We start from the raw sequence: 24,712 nt of genomic DNA, 5'->3' as shown, positions 1-24,712 counted from the left end.
CGTGCTGAGTAATGATCTTTTCAGAAGCTTTTTTTTCTCCCCTGCTAGTTTTTCTTCCTCCTCCCTTCCTCCTTTACCAGACAGGGAATAGAGTTACTAAGCAGCAAGTGAGTCCTTAACAACCTCTCTCCTCTGCCCCCCCCCCCTTTCCTTCCACTCTCCTTTTAACCAATGGTGCGGACCTGGAAGGATGTATGTCACAATGTGAGAGGGCGGGATAGAAGCCGTGAGTGGGAGAGAAGAACAGTAGAGACACTGGGCACCGTATGAGTAGCAACCTGTGGATCTAGGAGGTTTTTCCATCCTTTCCTTAGCACCATCTGCAGATAGGTGAGTAGCAGCTACTCTGGCTTCTCTGAAGGCCTCTCTTGGCACCCAGGGAGGCAGCATCTCTCAAGGAACACTCAGCAATCATAGAACATACTAATCTTCTAGGCAGTGTCTTACTTGTCTGCCCTTCAAGAGTGAAATTAGCAGATAGACAGGCACAGGGCAAGTCACCCTCTTCCCACTCATGGTTTCATTGGAAATGAGTCTTTGGATTGGTCCATGGAAAGTGAAACCGTAGGGGCCAGTTAAGAGAATACTATCCTTCTGCTCCTTACCTACCTCCTGAAATTAATCCACTGCACAAAGCCAAAAGAAGATATATAATAAAGATGTAAAAAGGTTATGTAAATTCTCTGGGATGCAAAAGAGGAAGAGGACAAAGCAGAAAAGTGAAGTATGGGGGGAAAGGTTAGAGGGAAAACAGAATTCAAATAACAGCAATATATTATTAGCATCCCAAAATGTTTACATATTATGTGAATTTTACTTAAAATTTATTCTCATTGATCTGAAAGTTAATGCAGAAATGTGGGGATGGAAAAATCAAGGATATCATTTGTGGGTGGAAAGTAGATGCCATAAAATGGTTATCTCGATAATATTCTGCTCTGAATCCCTTCCTATAAAGTTCAGTGTGAAAGGGGTCATAATAATTTATTCATAATAGCAATAGGGAGAAGGAAAGCAGACCTTTAAATGTCATACCTCAATAGAAGTACAATATAAACCTGCTAATTTGTAATTAAGGGAACCCAGTTGCCCTAGGCTTCAGTTCTAGCAACTGTTCTGGAATGTTTATTTAACAGATCTTTTGTCATCTGACCCAATGGGAACAAATCAATGCAGCTGAATTTAAAAGACACTTAGACACTTAGCTGAAAGAAGATAATTGATTCCCTTATTACAAGGGCATTATTTTTCCCCTCAACCATAGTTTCAAATAAAAAGCTATCAGGCAATTTGGTGCATATAATTATATTTCCAAAAATAGATATAAAATAACCCAAGTCTCATTGTTGTATAAAATTATGCATTATTTAAACATCACTTGTTCGTGGATGTTGAAGAAAGGATACTATGATAGTTGTAGTAATAGTAGTAGTGGTAATAATAGCAATATGGCTATTGTTATGTATTGGGCTCAATTGTAAGACCACGTGGTAAGCTGAAGCAGCTAACGGCTCTCCAGCAACCCAGACTCCAGGTCTCCAGTGCTGCTATTGGCTGCCCCTAGGCGGCAATGGGTTGCTTTAAACCTATTGGCTGCTGCCTAGGGGCCAGGCTATAAATTGCTGCAAGCTGCAGCCCAATTCTCCATTCAGATCCTGCAAACAATAAACCATGAGCTTTGTTGAACTCACTGGCCTCGTCTCCTTTCCTGCGCGAAGAACTCACTACACAACAGCTATCATTGTTTAGATTTTCTGAACTTATTCCATTTCCTTAAATAACAAATAATTATAAACACAGTGTGAGAAACAGTATGACATAACACACAATATAGGTCTGAATGAAAACAATATCTGCTGTGATCTCCACATGACGTCAGGAAGGGAATCCAGCTAGTAAACATTCAGCTCCATCCAATCACACCTGACTATACCCTGAATTAAGGGATTACAGGATTGTAAAAAAGTCTGAGTGAAAATTTCTGCAGATGACCCCAGGTTAGAATTTGTTTAGCTGAGCAGTGGGAAAGGCTTTTTATCTTCTGGTCCAAACTCACCTTTTCTTGTGTAAATTTCTTTATGCAAGGCTTAACATGGCTTCTAAACAAGTTGACAGCACAAACCATCACATGACCCACAATGTCAGGCTGTTAGGAGGCTTCTGAACATGCTTGCTAGAATATGCTTCAAAAGCTTCTTTGACAGACTTGCTTTTTGTTTGTTTGTTTGATTCTTTTGGGGTTAGTATTGTTGATAACCTGGGAAAGTCCCTGCATTTTTCTTGGCAAGAACTGGTTTCCCATTGCCTCTTTCCTAGGGCTGAGGGAGAGTGACTGGCCCAAGGTCACCCACTACTGTATACCAAACTGGCTGACAAGCTCCTTAGGTCTGGATATATTAAAGAGTAGGGTTCCTCTCTCCCCTCAATGTCCTATATTGTAGATGGGCTTATTTTCAGCTGAAAATATCACATTAGTTATCAAGTTAGGGATCTGAAATTCCATATCAATTCACACAAAAACAGAAACATCACACATATATTTATCCCTTTCTATTCTTCTTCTTTTTGTTATGTTGAATAAAGCTGGTAGAAAGAAGGAGAAATTCCCCTTTTTCCACTAAGGACCTATTTTTCAGGATGTTGCTTAATCAGGCTATGGGAAACTATCAAATTTGACCAGAGTTGTTGAGAGAGAGGGAAACTTCATTCCTCCTCTCTCACACCCCTCCAATACACAAAGAAATCCTGCTGAAGATGTTGTAGTTTGTGAGAAAGCAGCAAAGAAGCTCAGAAACAGGTTGGCAAAAACAACAACAACAACAACAACAACAACAACAACAACAACAACAAACCCAAGCAATGCTCCCTGTCTTAATTTTGTAATTCTTAGAGGGTAAATAACAGATGCCCATTGAGTCCATTGGAAAAGTGGTGAATTTGGGTATTGTTAAAAAGGAGGTATTGTATTTCAAAGACATGCAGAAGATCATTAATTAAACGTTAATTACTGTAGTGCTATTGCATTAAAGGCAAATGTGTGTTAGAATGGCAGTAAAAAAAAAAACCTAACGTGGAACATGAGGGGGTTAATAACCCCCACAAAGACTCTGTCAGCATGTGATGCCCATTTTTACCTGCCATCTTTATTGTCTGTCTAATAAATCAAATGGTTTGGTTTTACTTCTTTTCTTGCAGCTGCAGTAAACTTTCCTCAGCTCAGGAGAATCTTTTGTATTTGTTATTGAACTGTGGGTTATGTACCAGCCAATATTTACATTAGATGGTCAGGAATATTAGGTTTCCAGCAGACAATAAGCCAGGACAATGGGCTGACTTAGCTTGTGGTTATTTGAACCAACAATCTTTCTTATGACGGTTGTCTCCAAGATAAGCTTTTCAAATGTGTTACTACTCTGATTCTAAAAAGACACTGTCAAAGAACTGACGTTGGGTGATCTTTTTTCTTAAGGTTACTGGCTACACACTACTGACATTCACCTATTCAATCGTAGGATGAAACAAAATATTTGCTTTACCTACCTTAGCCAATGAGGCAATTGACCATATTGTGCTATCTTTAATTTCTTATTGAGTAATTCTTTGGTTATTTGTCTGACAGAGCTTTAGGTGTACGATCAACTCATAAAAGAGTTAGATCAGGATTATGGTTCCCAAGACTACTTAGTAAAGTTCACAGTTAATCCCCGGATTTGAACTTGAATTTCTACCATTTAAATCCAATATTCAATCCATTTCTTCTCAGAAACTCTAAACTAGTAGACATAAACCTGGCAATGAGTCTGGAACAAAGGCTCATTTCTTCACCTCCCATAATCAGTAAAGTCACACATCCATTAACACATTTTTTTCATACAAATTCTGAATTTATCTAAAAATGAAGGTTCAGTATGAAACTTGTACATTGTATACAGCCACAAGGATTTATATGGAGTTGGACTTTTCAATGATTCATCTGAAAGAACAGCAAATGAGTTGAGACATTAATTAAGAGAAACACAATGAATTACTCATCATACGTATGATGGTATATTCCTGTGGGGAAATTTAATTTAGGGTATTTTGTTATTGTTACAGCAGTCTAAAGGTATCTGCCATTTATTAGTGGGCCAATATTACAAGAACATGAGAGCTGAAGTGCAATACTGCCTGAATAGGTATTTATGATACAAAAAGCTATACATCTTAAACAGCTATTTTTAGACTTGTCTCCAACAGAAATCTAAGCTTAACAATAATAAATTTAAAGAAGAGATCATTGCTTAACCTTTTCATGATACTCAAGAATCAACAGCATGTGATGAGCAGCCTTTGCCAACTGGGTTTTGAGTTTATTGTGTTTAAGTGGGACTTTCTTGCAAGCATTTCTATGTTTCCTTTTGTTGGTGCAGGACACGTGATTGGATATATCTTTGCCATAATGGAGCTCGTAGGTTCTACCTTAACAGCTACATATGCCCATCCAAGACCAACACCATCAAATTTTCTGCCAGCCATCAGCACCATGGCATCAAGTTATAAGAATCGATTCCCTCATTATTCTTTAACTCACAGCCTGAGCCTTCCTTGGAGACCTAGCACCTACTATAAAGTTGCTGCTATCACTCCGACTTTAGCACCATTTTCCAAGAGTTCTCATGGGGTCACCGCAAGCAACATGCTCCCCTTTGTGTCCAACCGAACAGCACTCTTTAGCAGGTACTCTCCTGATGATTGGTACAGAACAAACCTGACCAACTACAAGGAATCAGAAGCATCACGGCATAATGCTGAGAAAATGAGAGTAGATACTTCCCGGATGCTCCAGGATAAGGATCAACAGACACGGAAAACCCAAACAGAAACAACTAAAAATATAGGAGAGCGAGTCAATGATATCGTATTTTGGAAAACAGAGCTCAACCACGAAGTAGACGGAATGATTGGAGAGACAAATGCTCTTACAGAGATGAAGAAACGTCTAGAAAGAGCACTGGTAGAAACTGAAGGGCCCCTTCAGGTAAACAGATCAATTCCATTGATAACATATTTGATATTTCAGTGATACCTGCTGTGGTTCAGATATTTATATGCCCTCTTAGGTTCCAGTAAAATTATTTTAGATTACTTGGCAGAAGTCTAGATGGTTTGTGCATTTCTCCTAATAAGTATCTCATGTACTCTGTGAGGTGTAAAATGCTTATCTTTAGCTTCCATTTCAACTTTATCCATATATAATTTCCTCTTGGCTTTGATGACACTAGCAGTCCAGTAGGAATTAAAGTAATGGTGTTCTTACTCTTTTTTTATTTCAGTTGGGGGGGGATTAGTATCAGTGAATTTATTTATTCTTTTTGACAGATCAATAAACTGCTGAATTCAGACAAATCTTCATTTTGCCATGTAGAAAATTTAGCAAGCAATAATGTTATACTACTACACAAAAAGCAACTAGAATTAGTAGTTAAGCAAATAGTGGGTTAAGTTATCTGTGATTTAAAAACAACTATTCTTCCTCTGTATTTGATAAGCAGGTGAACAAAAAAGTGAAACCTACAAAGCAGAAATAAGGTTCTCCAGAATTTGTTCCTTCCTTCTCTGTTTTGTTTTTATCCATTTCATTTTCTCCCTATACCATACATTCCATATTTACAAAGCTGCTCAATCATCAGTGTTGTTTGTGGTGACCCTTCCTTCCTTCCTTCCTTCCTTCCTTCCTTCCTTCCTTCCTTCCTTCCTTCCTTCCTCCCTCCCTCCCTCCCTCCTTCCTTCTTTCCTCCCTCCCTCCCTCCCTCCCTTCCTCCTTCCTTCCTTCCTTCCTTCCTCCCTCCCTCCCTCCCTCCCTCCTTCCTTCCTTCCTTCCTTCCTCCCTCCCTCCCTCCCTCCCTTCCTCCTTCCTCCCTCCCTCCCTCCCTCCCTCCTGTATTGTGTATGAATGTATGCATAAAATATTAAATATTTAAATAAATGAATAAATTGAAATATATTTCACATTTTTGTCCCTCTCCTGTTGTTTGTTTAAATAATCCTAAGCCAATGTTTGCTATTGGATTGAGTGATTCTGTGCAAAATGGTCAGATACAGATTTTTAAAGTTCTAAAGGAAAGAACTTGGGGAGAAAAAACACATTAGACAGAAAGGACATATCTGCCACTGAAGAGACAGACAGGTGTTGGAGAAGAATAGCTTTTTTAATATGCAACATACTTTCCAATCCTGGAACAGATTCAGCAGTTTTTAAAAATATCTCAGCACAGAAATACACAATAACGTTTTGTCTCCTTGTTAGGTAGCCCAGGAATGCCTCCTTCACCGAGAGAAGAGAATGGGCATTGATCTTGTTCATGATGATGTGGAAAAACAATTGCTGACAGTAAGCTTATTTAACACCTGAAAAGGGAAAATTTGTTTGTTTGTATCCTGCCTTATTATTTTTTTTAAAAAATAATTCAAGACAATGCACATATCCAACATACCTTCCACCTCATATTTTTCCCACAACAACAACCCTGTGAGGTAGATCAGGCTGAGAGAGAATGTTTGGCCCAGACGCACCAATTGTGTGCTCATTTTTTCAGAGTTTAAGCTTGCATGGTTTTCTATTCATTGGGAGTGCAACTTTGCCCCAATTACTTGTCTTCAGATATTTTAGGCTACAAATCTCATCTCTCCTGTCCTGTCTGGCAATTGTGGGCATTGTCTTGCAGCACATGAGATGGCTCATGCCATTCCTTTCTTACCTACTCAGAGTTGCCTTCAGATCAGTTCACATTAGGGTGGCTAAAATATGGCATGTGGGCTTGGGCAATTATGAAAGTAAGTAAGTAAATAAATACAGACGTGAATAAGTGACAGTTTGTTAAAGGAAAACAATGCAAGAGACGCTTTGTGATACAACATATTCATGTTTTAAGTATACAATTGGTAGAGGAAAGCAATTGGTTTAAGAATCATTCCTTGATTGAAAATTCATAGAAATGCTGTGCCTGGAATACTTACAATTCTTTACACCAGCTATGCTGACTCAGGAATTCTGGGAGTTGAAGTCCACGAGTCATAAAAGAGCCAAGGTTGCCTATCCCTGCTTTACACTATTTAATAAGTTCTTTCTTCTGGTCTTCTAGTAGTTTCTGGATATTTGCAAAAGTTACAGAAGTCAGGAAATGTCCCAGCAAACATTTCACTTGTCTCTTTGCTATCTTGGATTTGCCTCTTGGCTCAGTCTTCCTTTGTACATCCTGCCTCTTGGCCTTTCCTTATTTGTGCTTCCCCTTCTCAAGTGTTTACTTCTTCAGCAGCTTCATTCTCCCACTACCAATGTTCCTTAGTATGTGAACTGTCAAGTAAGGACTATAAATCTTGCTGTTCCTCACAATCTTGACCTTTCTATTTCTGATAATTATTAAAGTTGGACAGATTACAATTTGAAGCCTCCATTTATAAGCTTCCGTTGGTTCTGGTCTTGTTAGATAATATTGGGCCCCAGACTCTAGGTCACAAACTTCTCCATGTAATGGCCGACCCCTTGTCACACATTAAGAGCTGAGCCAAAGCTGTAATCTGTGTACATTTTTTGCCAGTGTTCTCGATCAAAGATCATTCATGAAAAAGAGTCAGGAACATCTGGACCAGCCAATTACATTATCCATTTTATTCATATTTTTTTGAAAAATTCCAAAACACAATACCTGTTAGTTAATGCTGTTAACTTACTGCTCAAAGCAATCAAGAGAATGCTTTTACCAAAAGAAAGTTGGATTTTTAATTCGGGGTGGGGGAGGGCTTGAAAAAAATTAAGTCTTGGATAATTGTGTGTCCCTTGCTATTGCCTGGACCAAAGGCACGTGGATATCAACATTGAAGAGAAATGTTTCTAGAAACTACATCAAAACAAAATGATATTTGGGTCAGTGGGGGTATATAGCTGACCAGTGGATGTAAGAAAGAAGAGTTTGTGGGCCAGATTCTATCTTATAAAGTATGGGTCAAAAATTCCACAAACTTCTTATTCACTATCTATCTTCCTTCAAATTAATGAGAGACCAATAATAGCAACAAGGAACTGCAGTCAGGTAAAGGACTGCAATAACAACCAGAAATGATTAGTGGAATAACAATTTTGAATTTATGGAATTTGTATACAAATGGATAGATAAGGTAAGATAATAGATAAATCCATAGATGGAGTATAAAGTAGATATACCTTCAAGGATGCCTTTATAGCAAAGTCCAAACTTATGAAGTCTGGTCTAAAGTAAAGATTGGACATCCATTTGTCCAGGATGGTGTAAGGATTCCTTGGGTGGGGAGTTGGACTAGAAGACCTCCAAGATCCCTCCAGCCTTATAATTCTATGATTCTATGATCGTCTTATCTAAAAGCCCCTGACTTATTTAAATTTAGAAACATTTTTGCTTGAATAAAATCAGTTGCAGGAACACCTTTAAAGAGAAAAACAGAGCCATTTTTCTGTGCGTGAAATTCTTTTCCTTTCTTCAAATATGCTCAAATGATGTGCTTTCTTTGTTCAGTCTTTTGTCTTTTCACCTAAAATCACTGAAAACCGAACAGGTTGCCATTTATATTTTGATTCCCTGGTTAGTTATTCCATGCAAATGAAAACAATATCCATAACTGACCATTTTTATGAAATGTAAGCAAGAAAAGAATTGGAACAGGACAAATTTCAAAGTGTCCAACACTGCAAGTCAGAAGACACTGTCCAGTTATTTTATTTTGCTTGTTTTTCCTTCCTATCCATTGTCAATGGTAAGCAAAAATAACGGAAGTGGTGAGAAAAAGTGGGGAGTTATAAAGAAGGCTGGTCACATTTGATCTTGCCATAAGTGCGGTAAGAATGATACACAATAAAATCCTCACCTGTTTCTTTTCCTAAAGTGTGTGTGGGGGGGGGACAAGGAGAAATTGAATCTCAATTTCCTAAATAAACAATACAGTATATTCAGCTGGCTTTTAAATATTTAATAATATTGCTTTTTTTTTCTTATGCAGTAGAAGACCTTATGTTAGCTGCATAAGGAATTAGTTGTGCCTCTTGAAAAAAATTCCAAAATATGGCCCTTACTTATATATCATATATATATATATATATATATATATATACACACACATACATATACATGCATATACACCAAACAAATAGAACTTTGAAAGAAATCTTTTGAGAGTCTTAACAGAAAAAAAGGAGCCTTATTACGGTACTAGTGGAGAAGTCAATGCCAATACAGGCTCTCAAAAACCTCCAGAATAGATGAGGCTCAAATATTCAAGTCTTTGTACATTAGGATAAGATTTAGGACCAATATGGATGTCTTGAATGTGTTAGTGTATCTCTTAAAAAAGCATATATTCCCCAAAATTGTTGTCTTAAGTCTTAAAATGAGAAAACATATCTATTTGGCATCTTACAGGAACCAAACCAGCTCTCAGCCCTTCAAAGTAGTGCAGACAGTACACCAAAATCATGGTGTCCTGGTAGTAAGGCTACAGAGACTGAATCTTGCAAATCTGAAACTATTTCCCCTCTCCCCAGCCTTCACTTTCCAGACAACTAGGAAAGATCCCTTTTGAGATGCTTTCTCCACCTCCATCCCTCCATTGGACTCAGGTTTTGTTTGGTCTCTTAAGATTATTCTCACTATGGTTTGCAGAAGCTCTCAAAAGAAGGTTAAAATCTTAATCCTGCCAAATCCAGTAATATCCAAAGTTATGTCATTTGCAAGGCCCTAGGAATGGTGACCCAAGTCTGAATGAAAAAGAGAGTCCTGGAGGACTAGAGATGTCTCTTCCACTTTGAACAATTGTCAAAGAGGACAAATAGGGGTGTTTTCCAAAATGTATAAATCTGAACATTTTTTTTTACTAATCCCTGGAAATATATGACGGGGTTGTTGTTTTTTTCTAACTTGACCAGGAGGTTGATGTCATCCATTCATGCCAAGAGAGAATGAGAAGACACTTGGATAAGGCAATGGCCCAGCTTGCGTAAGAAAATATTTAATCTCAACTTCCTTTAAAAGGCCCTTAGAAATAAATTCTGAGGTGACCACCTGATCAATTTTCTCCATAGCACAGCTTGATAGTGAGAATCATTTCCTATATGTTCATGGCTTTCTTCTCTAGCAAGATCATAAAGAAACCAAAGGTGTAGGAATCATAAAACTGGATTCTAAATATTCAGTATTGGTAACAGACACAGAGGTAAATGTTGGAGGTCTTTAAAAAGCACTTTAGGTCTCAAGGGCTTACAGCAATGCCTAATAGATTAGCAAGTACCAATCTGTTTCCAGTCCTTGATAATGTCATAAAGTCAAGACAAAAGAAAGGTATTCTGTTTTGACCTTTATTCAGACCCAAGGCTCATGGCTATTTATAACTCCTCTTCTCCATGGAAATGATTTTCACCATTTGGGAAAATCTGAATAAAATTTCCCTTTTCAGTTTTGGATCAGCATTGAGAGTCTTGTGTTGATTCAATCTAAGCCTTTTGTCTGGATAGTCAATGTCTCAGAGATTCATTTTTAGTTGTCTGTAGTCAAGCTCTATCCAGACAATCAACCTGCTCTCTGAAAGCTGGGAAGACAATGTGAACAAGACTCATCTTCAACTTCTCCATCTTCTCATTCACACCTATCTAGCAGAGGAAACTGAAGAAGAGGGCTTGATTTGCTTTTATATGAAAATAAGCAAAAGCCTCTGGATGATATGAATCTGTGATAAAATTGAGTTCCTGACAGCCCAGAAATTTCTGCTAATGTTCCCTTAGATGTGAGTAGAATGCCCTGAGATCTCCCCTAAAATAGGAAAGTCAGAGATGTGGTGAGGATGGGAGTTGAGAGTGGATCCTAGTAATACACTCAACCAACCACCACACTTGCTTCTAAATAACTACACATGGCTCATAGTGCAAAATATGCAATTTTGGCAAGAGAAATCCAGCATTATAAAACTCTAGCTCTTAGAGTAGAATACGTGCACATCATGTATCTACTGAAAAGGGTCAGGGAGGCTGGGCTAAAATTGTCCAGTTCTGTTGGGTCCAGTGATAACTCTAGAAGAGAGGGGAAATAACTGCCCCTTTTAAAACAGGTAGCAGTACCCCCTACTCACAGTGATTCATACCTTAGCTAGCCGTGAGTTAGATTACTGTAATGTCCTATATAGGGAACTGCCCTTGACAAGCATTCAGACACTGCAACTGATCTGAAATGCAGCAACCTGGGTTGTTTGGAACATTTCACAATATACTGCTGTAACGTTCTCTTCTGTGAACTGGACTGGATTTCAGTCAGCTTCCCAGTGAAATTCAAGGTGCTTTTTGTCACCTATAAAACTCTACATGGATGGCTAGGCTATTTGCAGGACCACTTATCTCTGTATGCCCTATTTGCAGGGCCAACTATTTGTCTTTGCATGCCCTAGCAAAATCCACAGGATGGGATGGGCATGCTCCTTTGTTAGGATTCCTAGGCAGTGCCATCTCATGGGACCTAGGACTCATGCCTTCTCTGTCACAGTGTCTACCCTATGGAACATCCCCCTGGAGATCCAGATAGCCCTGACCCTGATGATCTTTCCATTAAATGCTCAGTTGTTCCCCCAAGCTTTTGGATGAGCACTGTTGGCTGGTTTTGATCATTTCTAACCTTTGGAATAAAATGATTTTTAAACTATGTATATGTGTGTGTGTATGTGCACATGTATGTGTATGTATGTATATGTGTATGTTCTGGTTTTGTTTTAACACTCAGTTTGCCATCATTATGAGGTAAAGGAGTTTAAGAAGGTTAATGATTTTCTTTGCAAAAGTTATAATCTTAGTTTATTTTCTGACCCTCATTTCACTACAGAGCTGATAGGTCAGCTCAGCATGAGCTGGAGAAAGACTTGAGTGACAAGCAATCAGCTCACCGAATTGATGACAAATGTCACGGTCTCAGGAATACATCTGATGGCATCGGCTATTATCGAGGTGTAGAGCGTTTTGATGCTACGTAAGTGTTGAATAGAGCCTACATATATATATATATAGGAGGTCATCTAGTCCAACCCCCTGCTCAGGCAAGAAACCCTATACCATTTCAGACAAATGGCTGTCCAGTCTCTTCTTAAAAACTTCCAGTGTTGGAGCATTCGGCTCAGGCTGAGTTTTAATTGGGGTTTTAACTGGGGTTTTACATGTTGCAGGGACTTAGTTTAATCTTTTTTAAATTGGTCTTAATTTTTGTATTAATGTTTTAAAAATTATACCCTATAAACCGCCCTGAGTCCTTCGTGAAAGGGCGGTATATAAATTCAATAAAATAAATAAATAAATAAATAAATTCACTGGTTCTGGAGGCAGGTTGTTCCACTGATTAAATGTTATAACTGTTAGAAATTTCTCCTTAGTTCTAGGTTTCTTCTCTCCTTGATTAGTTTCCATCCGTTGCTTCTTGTCCTGCCTTCAGTCACTTTAGAGAATAACTTGATGCCCTCTTCTTTGTAGCAGCCCCTGAGATATTGGAACACTGCTATCATGTCACTCCTCACCCTTCTCTTCGTTAAACTACACATACCCAATTCCAGCAACCGTTCCCTATATGTTTTAGCCTCCAGTCCCCCAATCATCTTTGTTGCTCTTCTCTACACTCTTTCTAGAGTCTCGACATCTTTTTTACATCGTGGTGACCAAAACTGGATGCAGTATTCCAGGTGTGGCCTTACCAAGGCATTCTAAAGTGGTATTAATACTTCATGTGATCTTGATTCTATCCTTCTGTTAATGCAGCCTAGCACTGTGTTGGCTTTTTTGGCAGCTGCAGCATACAGCTGGCTCATATTTACTATAATTCTGAGTTATTCAGTCTCTCTTAGCTACTTCACGGGGTTCTTGTCAAAATAAAAGGTGGGGAGACTTCTTTGTACATCACCTTCAGTGGCATGCATCCCTTCTTGTTCATTACAGAAACCTGAGGGCTATTTCCTTTAACAGGTGTACAGAGTTCAGTTCTATTTTAGCTGAGGATACAGCTGATGCAAAGTTGAAATGTCTGTGATTTTATAGATGAGTCCCTTGTGTCTATAAGTCTATAATACAAAGCTCCTTTTATACAAATCCTAGAGATATAAAGAAGCATAAACATCACTTTTTCAGAAATGTAAACCTTATTTGCGTGTGATCGCTCATCCTTTAATAACTTCATAGTTAATGCCTCTTATCTGATGGTATTACTTTTTCTCTCCAGAGCCAAATAGTGTATTTGAGGTGACATTAGTTCCTCACTGGATGCTTTATTCGCTAGAAGTGCATTACGAGCACAATGACTGGGGAAACTCTAACCTTCAAGCTTGACCTCCTCTGGCAGGCCAGCTCATTTGGTCCACTGGATCATTCCCTCCTCCAAAACTCCCATCTTTCCTTTAGAGTTGCCAGTTGCCCTGCCCTTTACCCATTTGAGTCATGTGTGCCTGCTCCTATTGGGAAAGCTAGAGGGATCCCAGGGTCTCATGCTCTCTTTGCTCTGTAAAAACAAAAAAAAAACATCTTTCCCCATGCCCTTCATCATGCCTGTTTTTCATCAGAGAAAACACCTGATCAATCCAAGACAACATGGGGATGATGGCTTCCTACATTATTCTGTATTGAGTAGCTCTTCTCCATGCATAAGGGGAAAAAATGGACTTTCAACTTCTCCTTTTAAAAACGTGGATGTCTCTGAAACATATCAGTTCATCCTAGCTCAGGTAGGTTGAACAAAGACTAACTTCAGCCTCTGTAACAAAGGCAATTGCCTTCCTTTGCTCTAATTGTTGCAAAGGCTTTTACAAGCTATAAAGATAGACAAGCTGGTGCCTTTGTTATTATTTCTGCTAAAAAGGTCTGTGAAAATGCTGGCTGAATTAGTGGGAGTTAAATTACAAAATACTGGAAATACAAAAAAAATAATAATTGGCACCAGAACCAGAACCACCTTCCACCTATTCCATTGGTAATACCAGATTGTTCTCCAGAAAAATTTCCCTCCAGTCAGAAAGTTGGAACAATAAAATGGAACAATCCACCATTATAAAATGCTTCTTCATGCTCATTTAAGAATATCCAGAATATTAAACAGTATGTAAGACGATGATTACTGAATTATACCTCCCTTTCCTTTTTTTAAAAGCAATACATGTGGTGAATGAATTAATGTTTGTGGAGGAGGCTAGATTTTGGCAGGCTTGACTACAACACCAGCATTTCTGACTGCAGTTATACTTCAGTTTCTTGCATTCACATCTCTCCTCCTCCTTCACTCCTCCCCTCTCCCTTCTTTCTCACAGAGGGAAAAAAATAGTTAAGGCATGCTTTAAAATGGGATGTCCAAACACCACAGATGGAATTGTTAAACAGCTCAAATATAGCAAACGTAACTGGGACACCTTTATATCCAGAATTAGTTTTTGAAGAAAGAGCCACACATACTATTTACAAATTGCTTGTTTGTCTCTTCTACTTTCCCAGGATTTCAGTGCCAGAATCCTGGGCCAAATTTACTGATGATAACATTCTGCGCTCCCAGAGTGAGCGAGCTGCCTCTTCCAAGCTCAGGGATGATATTGAAACTTTGCTTGTGGTGACTGCCAATGAGATGTGGAACCAATTTAACAGAGCAAATGTTGCCTTTACCAACCGCATCTCTGAAACTGCTGATGCCAAAAATAAGATTCAGGCTCATCTGGCTAAGGTGAGATCAATTTCCCAACTTGAACTCTACAGTGCCTTTCTCAGTGGTTGTGGTTTATTGTAGAAATTGCACAAGGATTTCTGCAGATATTCTGATCTCATGTAAATATCTCCATCCCAGTATGTCAATGAAGATTCTCGGTTATCCAAGTAGAGTTGTCTGGAAGTTCGGTCATGGCAACTGCACTTCTTTTCTGGTTTGAAACATTTTGCTGCTTATCCAAGTAACATCTTCAGTCATAGAACCAGTCCGGCTATAAGCTAAGATGTCCTCACCACCAACTCATGCAATACTTGCCAAAATTCACCAGCATCCTCTTCAGTTAGTCAAGGAGAGAGTGCCAAAATAAGTCTTCCATTACCCTCCTGCTCTCGTGTCTCTTATCTCTGCTTTGTGTGTTTCTTTTTTCAGTAAGATAAATAAACATATAATATACATTATTCATATAACCTATAACATATACATAAAATTTCCCTTGAGAGTGGTCTGGAAACATGAAATATAAATAAACTAATAAATAAACATTGCCAGCTGGCCAACTACTCCAAAATGACAAAACAGGGGCATCTCAAGTTGCTAAAGCAGTTAATCAGTGATGGAAAAAAAAGGAAACCCACTAATTGGTGCAAGGGATTTGTGCAAGTGCCAGACAATGGAAAACCAGAGAAAGTCCATCTACAAGCAATTATAATAACTTAAATCACAGACCAGGCCTTCGCTGTTTCAGATTTTTAGCAGTCACCTTTCTTTACCTAAATGTTCTCTTTTGAAGTCATTGAGATCTGTATATGTAAATCCTTTGATATTTTTTTTAAGTCCCTTCAAGTCAGTTTTTGACTCCTGGTGGATAAGCTCTTGAAGTGTTCTTCAGTTTTCAGAAGAGGTTTTTGTTATTGTTTTTGGCTGCTGCCAGCTTCCTAGGGCTGAGAGAGTGAGTGGCTTGTCACCCAGCAGTCTTTGTGCCTAAGGCACAACTAGAACTCACAGTCTCCCACTTTCTAGCCTGATGCCTCAATCTTGACACCAAAGTTGCTCTTAGTGTTATTGTATTTTTATTATATCGCTAATTTACATTTGGCTTTGAAAGTCTGTGGGTAGTGATGGATGTAAATAAAACAAATCTTAGAGGAATATGGCCCAAGGCCACCAAGATGGCTTCCTGTCTTAAGGTGAGATTAGAATTCATGGTGTCCTGGTTTCTGGCATAATGCCTTAACTACCACACCAAAGTGGCTCTTTAGATCCTTTGATTAGACATTTTTTTAAAAAACGCCTGCAGGTTTCTAGCCCAGAATAAATTCTCAAAAGTCACGATCAGAAGCCTCTGCTTTGTTCTCCATTTGTTGTTAAAACTTTACAGATAGTCCTTGACTTACAAATATTTGTCTAGTGCAGGGATAGGCAACCTCGGCTCTTTTATGACTCATGGACTTCAACTCCCAGAATTCCCGAGTCAGCTGACACAGGAATTCTGGGAGTTGAAGTCCATGAGTCATAAAAGAGCCAAGGTTGCCTACCCCTGTAAGATCATTTGAAATTACAATGGCACTGAATAAGTGACTTATGATCAAAATTTGGCACTTGGTCACTGGCATGTATTTATGACAGTTGCTCTCTCTGGGGGGAGTGGTGGTCATGTGGTTATCATTTGTAACCTTCCCAGCGGCTTCCAACAAGCAAAGTTAATGGGGTGGGACCATATGATTCCCTTAACAACTGAAGTGATTCTCTTAACAACTGTGGCAAAAAGTGAGGCACAATTCACTTAACATCTGCCTTGCTTAGCCATAGAAATTTTGGGCTCAGTTGTGGTTACACATCAGGGACTACCTGCACATTAGTTAACTCATTCTCAGTAATTTCACATTTCAGAGTTGCACCATGGCTTCCCTAAACAGCCTTCCCTTTTTTATAATTTTATTTAACTTTGCAGTGACAAGTAACACTTTAATCTTCACTGGCAGCTCCCTGCAGAGATGGTTAGCAAAGAGCGGTTGCTACAGCTGATAGAACTGATTGCTGTTTTCAATTCCTCCCCCCCAAGTTGAACAATCTGGAATGGCGTCCCCCCCCAACATAGTGAGGGAGGAAGAAGTCACTAGAGATTTGATTTAGCCTATGCCCTAAAGAAAGATTCCCTCTTTCTCACAAGATGATAGAGGAGAGTAAACTAGAATCTCTCTGGAGACTTTACTGGATTATCAACAATTTCCACAGGCCATATGTTTCCCTAGGACAACGGTTCTTGCAACTGTGAGGGCATTCTTGCATGTTTAACACACTGTTAATTCTCCCTCTTTCATGATTTCTGAGAAGCAAAGGAAAAGCGGTTCTTTTTTGTTTTCGTTTTTGCCTGCTTCCCCAGGCCCTTTTCATAAATACAAAATCTCTCCTCAAAATCATCGTCATTCAAGCTTGGATCTAGTCTAACAGTAGTAACTTCTGAGAGCAGCATAAGGGGATGTTACTTTCCGCTACTTGCAGTGGCTACCCTCTCCCCATTCACTGTAAAAGAGACACTTGATGAAAGCTTTTTGTTGGGATAGCCCCCGTGAAATATTAGATTCTCCTTGAAAATAGCCTTGGGCCCGCAAATGCATAGCAAAAAAACATGACCATCTAGTTTTGCCAGATAGAATAGGGAGATATTTATTGCAATGTCACACTCTATCAGTCTTTCCTGTAATGCACAACTTTTGCAGGGATTTGGATGGCTGTTCTGTTGATTGAGACTGGGCAAGGCTTTTGCCAGGCCCAACGTTAGCGAGGGCCAGGCAAAACAAGATTTGAATTTCATTTCAAGATCTGGTTATTTACTATAATAATCACTTTCTGCATTCAATAATTTCCCTATTTTTTCCTTTAAAAATTAAAGGTAAAGGTAAAGGTTCCCCCGCACATGCATGCTAGTCATTTCTGACTCCAGGGGCCGGTGCTCATCTCCGTTTCAAAGCCGAAGAGCCAGCGCTTGTCTGAGGACGTCTCCGTGGTCATGTGGCCGGCATGACTAGACGCCAAAGGCACACGGAACGCTGTTACCTTCCCACCGTAGTGGTCCCTATTTTTCTACTTGCATTTTTATGTGCTTTCGAACTGCTAGGTTGGCAGAAGCTGGTACGAGTAACAGGCGCTCACTCTGTTATGCGGCACTCGGGATTCGACCCGCCAAACTGCCGACCTTCTGATCGACAAGCTCAGCGTCCTAACCCAGTGAGCCACCGCGTCCCTTAAAAATTATATAATGGCAAAAAAGGTCAAAATTGAATAATTTAATGCAGCAGTCGCTGGCTGGATTTATGTTGTCTTACAGAACTAAGATGCAGTTGGGGCTGGGGAATCAATATAGTCTTTGTTAAAGAAACATGTAAATATCATATTGATTTTCTAACCCTTCCCCTTATTTTACCAAATTGTAGACTCTTCAAGAAATCTTTGATACAGAGATGACCATAGAAGCGATTCGGAAGGCTATTCGGGAAAAAGGACCTCCTTTGAAAGTTGCCCAGACTCGCCTTGATGAGCGCACACGTAGACCTAACGTAGAACTTTGCCGAGATTCTGCCCAGTTACGGTAAGGGAAATCAAGATCCTCTACCCTTGTTATTGGATTATTGAAAGGAAGGAAGGAAGGAAGGAAGGAAGGAAGGAAGGGAGGGAGGAAGGGAGGGAAGGAGGGAAGGAGGGAAGGAGGGGAGGGGAGGGGAGGGAAGGATTAGATAAATAAAAAATGTTTATAAACAGCAAAATTGGCAGACCTTTGGAAAAGTGTCTTAATCAGGCCATCCTACTATATATATATGTATGTATGTAATTTAACTACATTATCTGATTAAGAGCTGCTCTCCAGATTTATCCCACATTATTTTCTACCTGATCCCTTTTACTGAGCTTCAATAGGCATGAAGCCTAGAGCTTTCGTCATACAAAGCATATACAGAACCATTAGTGGTTCAATTCTTTCCCTTTATCACATCCTCATTCTTTATTTTTCATGTACAAGCTTGCATACTTAGAGACTGCTCAGGGACACCAATCAACCAGCCACAGAACAATAAATTCTTAGGGCAAGAAGGAGTTGAAGATTTTTTTTCTTTGTTCTGGAGCATAACGTTCTGGAAAAATGTCCCTGTAAAAAATCATCCTCTGAAATACATGGTCCCATGCTCTGTAATGTGGCTTCAGATCCTTTGAATATCCCTCAGTATAACTTTAAAGACTTACTTAACTCCAGGACTTACAAGAATCAGCCACCCATCTCCTGGGTTGTTGGTTTCCTGGTTTAAAAAAGAACCCTACCAATGGCATCTGTAATATTTAGTGCATATTTTTTGCAGAACAACCTCCTCCAACCTGTTCTCAGTACTAAGTGAAGATTATGGGAACTGTAGTCTCATACATCTTAAGGGCAGAAAGGGAAGGCTACTACTAAACTGGAGGAAAGAGCCAGTGGAACAAATACAGGGATGGTGGCTAATTTGGAACCCCAAATTCAACTGGGGTTCAATCCTTAAAAAAAACATAATCAGCTGCAGAGCCAGCATGCACCCACAGAGAAACCACAGCATAGTTTCTTTGCAAGATTTTGGAAGTGAGTTTCCATTGCCTTCCTGCTAGGATACAGCAACAGAGGCTGGCTCATGGCCATCCAGCTGGCTTTGTGCCCAAGGTGGGACTAGAACTCATGGTCTCCAGGTTTCTAGACTGGTGCCTTAATTACTATATCAAGTTACTATATCAAACTGGTTCTTAGGACAACCATTGGATGAAAGCAAAGAGGTAGAGAAATCTAACTCTTTGCTGCCATTTTGTTGCTGGTTGGGCTGATGCAGCCCAGATTTGATAGCTCTGGTGCTAAGGCAACCTGCTGATACTACTCTGCCTGTAAGCACCAGAACTGACTTTCTTCCCTGACAGCAATTTGGACATTCTAAAAAAGTCTCCTTCCTTGAATGTAGCCACTCTGAAGTCTAACATTGCAATGAGGAAGATGGGGGGGAGGACTGATGTGACAGGCTTGACCTGGAGCCTAAGAGAACTTTCCTTTCATCCCTTGGAACCACCTAGGAAACTGAATAAAGAGTTGGGACAGTATTGCTTAGCCCTTTCCATGTCTGCTTTTAATAACTTTTTCTAATTTGCAACATATTTAGCCTTTTAGATTCATGTACACCATTAATTCAGTTCATTCAATTAGCAGTCAGTGAGAGTATGATTTTCTGTTTAAGAGCTTATTTTCTTATTTTAATTTCACAATTAAATTTGCACAGTATGAATCTGATGCAAACTCAGAACTAAAATAGAGGTATACCCAGAGTATGATTTTGGTCACAGTTGATGACCTGCTGGTATCCATAATATCTAAGTATAACTGACTTAGTCTGACTCTTAACTGTTCTTCAAAGGACAAACCCTAATAGCTGGCTTACTTGGCATTTCTGATTGGATAGAATTTGTGAATGAACTGTCAATCAGTTATAGACCAACTGTCTCTCTTCCGGAGCGATGGCAAAGAAAAATCTTCCTCATGCACACTTCCTCTGGACTCCTAGTATCAGCTACAACGGGCAACAGGAAACAAGACTAAGCACACTGTTTCTGTAACATTTCATGGAGATTCTAGGTTCCTTTTTCCATTTGGTTCATTAGCTAGAAATCAAGTTTCACCTTAGAGTGCCTTTTGAAAGGATCTGTTCTGCTAAAAAGTTTTCTTCATCCTTCAGATATTCAGAGTGAAGACTTCATTTTGCCCAGTCACTTGAACTGACATAAAAGAGACAAACTGACATATGAAAACACTAGTATGCAAACAGGAAACCACAATTTTCCATTCTTTTCTCATTTTCCTCCTAAGTAATGCTGCTTTGTCACACTGACTCTTTCTCAAACATTTTTTGTCTCACTGGCTTCATGGGGGAAAAAAAGTGTAACTCTTACGCAATTGAGAGTAGTAAATGGCCAATTTATTGGGGACACTTCCTTGTGAAAAGCTAGTATGCTGATCAAAAAGTTATCAGGTATTGTAGGGTTTATTGCATAGCTATTTACACAGTACATATTATGTAAATACAAATACTTTGTATTTAATAATAACAATGATAATGGCTTTTCAAAACATTATTTTTAATCTGTAAAAGTTTGCAACTTTCCCTAACCTGGAGATTTCCGTATGCAGCTTTCTTTAGCTTACACTACTGTATGTCACCTAATGCAAGCTTTTTGAAATGTAATGCATGTACCCCAATTTAGTATTTTTGAAATTCTTTGAAATATAACTTCCCTGAATATATTTTTAAACAGAATGCATCATTTGGCATGTGACTTTCGAAAGCATGCTTCTATTTCTGATGCACCTTGTTTTATCTATTTTTCGTATTTCTAAACCATCTATCTCCCTCAGGAAATAAAGTAGTCTCTTGGGTAAATTTTTGACAAGAAAAGGAGTTGAAAAGCCTAAAGCACAAAAATAATGTATTAATGCCCTTCCCTGCTTTCTTCCCACTTAGCCTTGTGAATGAAGTATATGAAATTGATGATACAATCCAGGGACTGCAACAAAGACTTAGAGATGCTGAAGATATTCTCCAGACACTGCTACACACCAAAGCCAATTTGGAACACGACCTTGCTGTCAAAGCCAATTCACTTTTCATTGACCAGGAGAAATGCATGGGGATGAGGAAGACTTTCCCTAACACACTGAGGCTGGTGGGGTACACATAGGTGGGTAGTGACTTCAAAGAAATTTGGGAAATATGGACCTGACTAAGTAATAAAGTGTGTCTAGGGGAGGTTTGCTTTCTTGCACTTTTATGAAGTTTTTATTTTTGAAGATATGGTTATATTTTCATAAATTAAAAGTTTCTCTGCATAGGAATACAGCTACTTCCTACGTGGTGTGTCTGGTGTATTTTCTTTTCTAGGTGGATATTCTCCTTTAGTACATAACACTTGCTGTAGGCTGTAGGCAACTAAGTGGCACACAGTCCAATTTTAATGATACTGACCATAATTCAGCAGCTCAGATGTACTTACCACTTATAACTGTATATGGAATGATGTCACATGTTCTAGCTGAATAGGAGGAAGTGTATGGAAAATAAAAGGGGAAAGACAGCATACTATGTTTCCCTCTAGTAAAAGTGGAATCTAATTGTTTTAAATCCCCTATTCATCAGTTTAAGGGATAGATTGCCTTAAGAAGGCAGAATAAAATCAATTTTCTATTTTCTCCACTCAAGCAAATGACTTCTTCTGATCCTGGTTGTACGTCTTCAACCCTGACTCAGCTTTTAGAGTGATAATTTATTCTTGCTAACTCAGCATACAGTTGTGAAGATTTCAAAATGGAAATTCTTCCATTCCCCTGTTATAACTCAGTGGAAAAAGGAATAACCCAGAGGAAAACCAAATAACTAATAATCATTGTGTGCATTTTTGGGAATGTGGGAGCTTCAATATGGATTATTGAATATTCTTTAAAAAGAAGCTTCTCAATTTTTGCTTTTCAAAGTTATTAGATTTTTACACATACACCAATTGTCTTTCCTTTGAGGCAGAGGTTTGGTACTAATGTAAATTTAGTAAAGTATCGATCGAATTCCTCATAGGAACATTTTTATACTGGGTACAGTATGTTGATATAATCAAGGAGATACATTTTCTATAAAAGCCTGCAAACACTGTTTTTGGGAGAAGTGAGCTGCAGTTACTGTGGTAGATTTGAAGAGATACATTGGAAGTTCAGAGGCATCCACTTATAAAACAGCTCTCTGTAATTAAAAATCTGTATAATCATTACCCACAAATCTCCATGATCCCAAATTGGTCTATAATTACCATAACATTCCACATTACATATCTGAAGAGTGGTGTCACAAGCCCAGATAACAAACAATGGGATATTTCTTTGCCACGGCACCTCCCAAATCCATGAAGAATCTTCCTGCTTTCTTGATATTTAAATGGATTTTGAGATGCACATCTCATGTTATTTCTGCACATCAAAGACAGTTCTCTGTTTAATGATACCATACATCTTTACAAAAGAAAAAAAAATCTACTGCCAAAAACTGACAGATTAAGGCTGGATAAATTCTGGATGCAATAGAGAACAGGGCTTTCCCCCCATCTTTTGATTATCTTTAACTTAAATCTAATTTAATCAATGTTCAGTAAGAGTCTCAGCACAAATGGTAGAAATATCTTAATCTGAAATTTCCATGTCATGAAAGTCCTGCTCCACAATAAAAATAGCAAGTAAACATGCAAAATAAATAATAATAAACCTATCTAAAGCAGAGTTCCCTAATCTTTCCAGCGTGAGGGCTGACAGGACAGAGGGAGAGGAATTGGTTCCGCGCTCGCCCGCCACTTCACGTCCCAGTTCCAAAAGGCTCAGGGCCTTATCTAAAGCACCTTTCTTTGGAAAATAAATTCCAGCTAACTTGCATAACTAAAATACAGAAGAAGGGAAATTGCACAAACTTTTTGGGGGAGATAAAAAATCCAAAGCATTGGGGCCCCATAAAAAAACACCCTGGTTCTTAGAGGCATGAATCCACTAACACACTGAATTCATTTTCCATCCTTACAGCCAGGATTAAAAAAGTCAATGGCTGTAACAAATTTGAAAAAAGGATAATTGGTTGGTTACCCATAACATCTTCCTGCCTCCCACAACTCATATTCTCCCAATAATGGACAGACATGATCCATGACCATCACTTTAAGCTCCTTAAGTGGTTTTGTACCATACATCAAACCTAAAATACAGGTGAAATAATTGGTGGATGAGTATCATGGGAATGAGCACTTCAGGGCATGCAGCATGCCTACCTGGTAAAAGCTGTGTCCCCTAAAATTGATGCTCTGCAATATACAGAAGATGCCAGATTGGAAAAGACTGGAAAGGGAAGTCTTGTGTGATAATGTATCTCAGATCCAGTGTGTGGTTGCCATTCCAGATGGCATACTGTGTGTTTCCTGATATGACTGTCTCCTTTAATGGAAGAAGCTTAATATTGCCTTGCTGCAGAGCCCTGAATGTATATCCACATTCTAGATCTTGCGCAGCAATCTATAAAAACAAGATTTCTAATCCCCCCATATGGAAATATTCTCTTTGATGTGAAGGTGGTTCTTCACAGAAAATGTTAGGCATGAATAACAAGATGCACACCTGAAGAGTTCAATTAACTACTTTATTGCTCATGCTTATTTCATGGAAATCTCCCTAGACAGGTGGTCTGCAACTGAGTCAGACTAGATAATACCGAGGAGGTCTGAACGTAGCAATAAAGGCATACCTCCTGATCAGTTTCTCAGCAAGTGGGGTTAGAGCATATAGTGCAAGGTATGAACCCCATAATTACCAAGAGATGTTATCATCAGTGCCTCAAGTAGAACAAGATAAGTGGAAGGAGGCTATGGATAGAGAAATGGAATCTATGAATGTGCATCAGATGTTTACCCTTATGAGATGTACGTATTGATGTAAAAGAAGCTGTGCCAATATTTGAGGACAATGTTGCATGTATAAAGATGGCAACGGGAGAAAGTATCATCCGTTCCTGTGTTTCTGTGACTTCTCTCTTTACCTCAGGTCTATCCTCTTCTATTCCTACTATTTCTGACCTGCTATCCTGTTCTTTCTTCATTGAGCTTTGAGTAGCCTCTTCTTCCTGAGAACTAGTGCTATGTGTTGGCATGAACACCTTGGTGTTAGCATGCACTCTGCCCCAATTGTTTTGTTCTGCAAAACTCACAGACCTTGAAATCACAACCTTCTTTGTTCCATCTGTGAATCTATACCTTTTGGAACCTGGCTCATATCCAACAAACCTAGGTTTCCTGGCCTTTCCTTCTGGTACTTTTGGGAATATGCACCCAGGCATAACTGCCAAATGTCCTTAGTTGACCCAATGAAGGTTTTTTTCCATATAAGAGGTAATATGAAGTTTCATTGATAGCAATGCTCCATACCCTGT

At 39.0% G+C, this 24,712-nt stretch overlaps 1 protein-coding gene across 1 annotated transcript; it reads left to right on the top strand.

The window, feature by feature from the left end:
- Positions 1-4,438: 4,438 nt before the first annotated feature.
- Positions 4,439-21,465, top strand: TEKT3 (tektin 3; the record flags this gene model as incomplete). Its single annotated transcript, XM_081319635.1, has 7 exons — positions 4,439-5,017; positions 6,287-6,370; positions 9,932-10,002; positions 11,868-12,011; positions 14,504-14,726; positions 18,143-18,297; positions 21,230-21,465. The coding sequence occupies 7 exons, from the start codon at positions 4,439-4,441 to the stop codon at positions 21,444-21,446; spliced, it is 1,473 nt and encodes a 490-aa protein (XP_081175761.1). The 3' UTR covers positions 21,447-21,465.
- Positions 21,466-24,712: the final 3,247 nt, after the last annotated feature.

This window comes from Vipera berus, assembly GCF_964194415.1.
Source record: "Vipera berus genome assembly, chromosome: 2".
NCBI classification, from domain to species: domain Eukaryota; kingdom Metazoa; phylum Chordata; class Lepidosauria; order Squamata; family Viperidae; genus Vipera; species Vipera berus.
The sequence above is the reverse complement of the archived record's forward strand: the minus strand, read 5'-3'. Positions and strand labels throughout refer to the sequence as shown.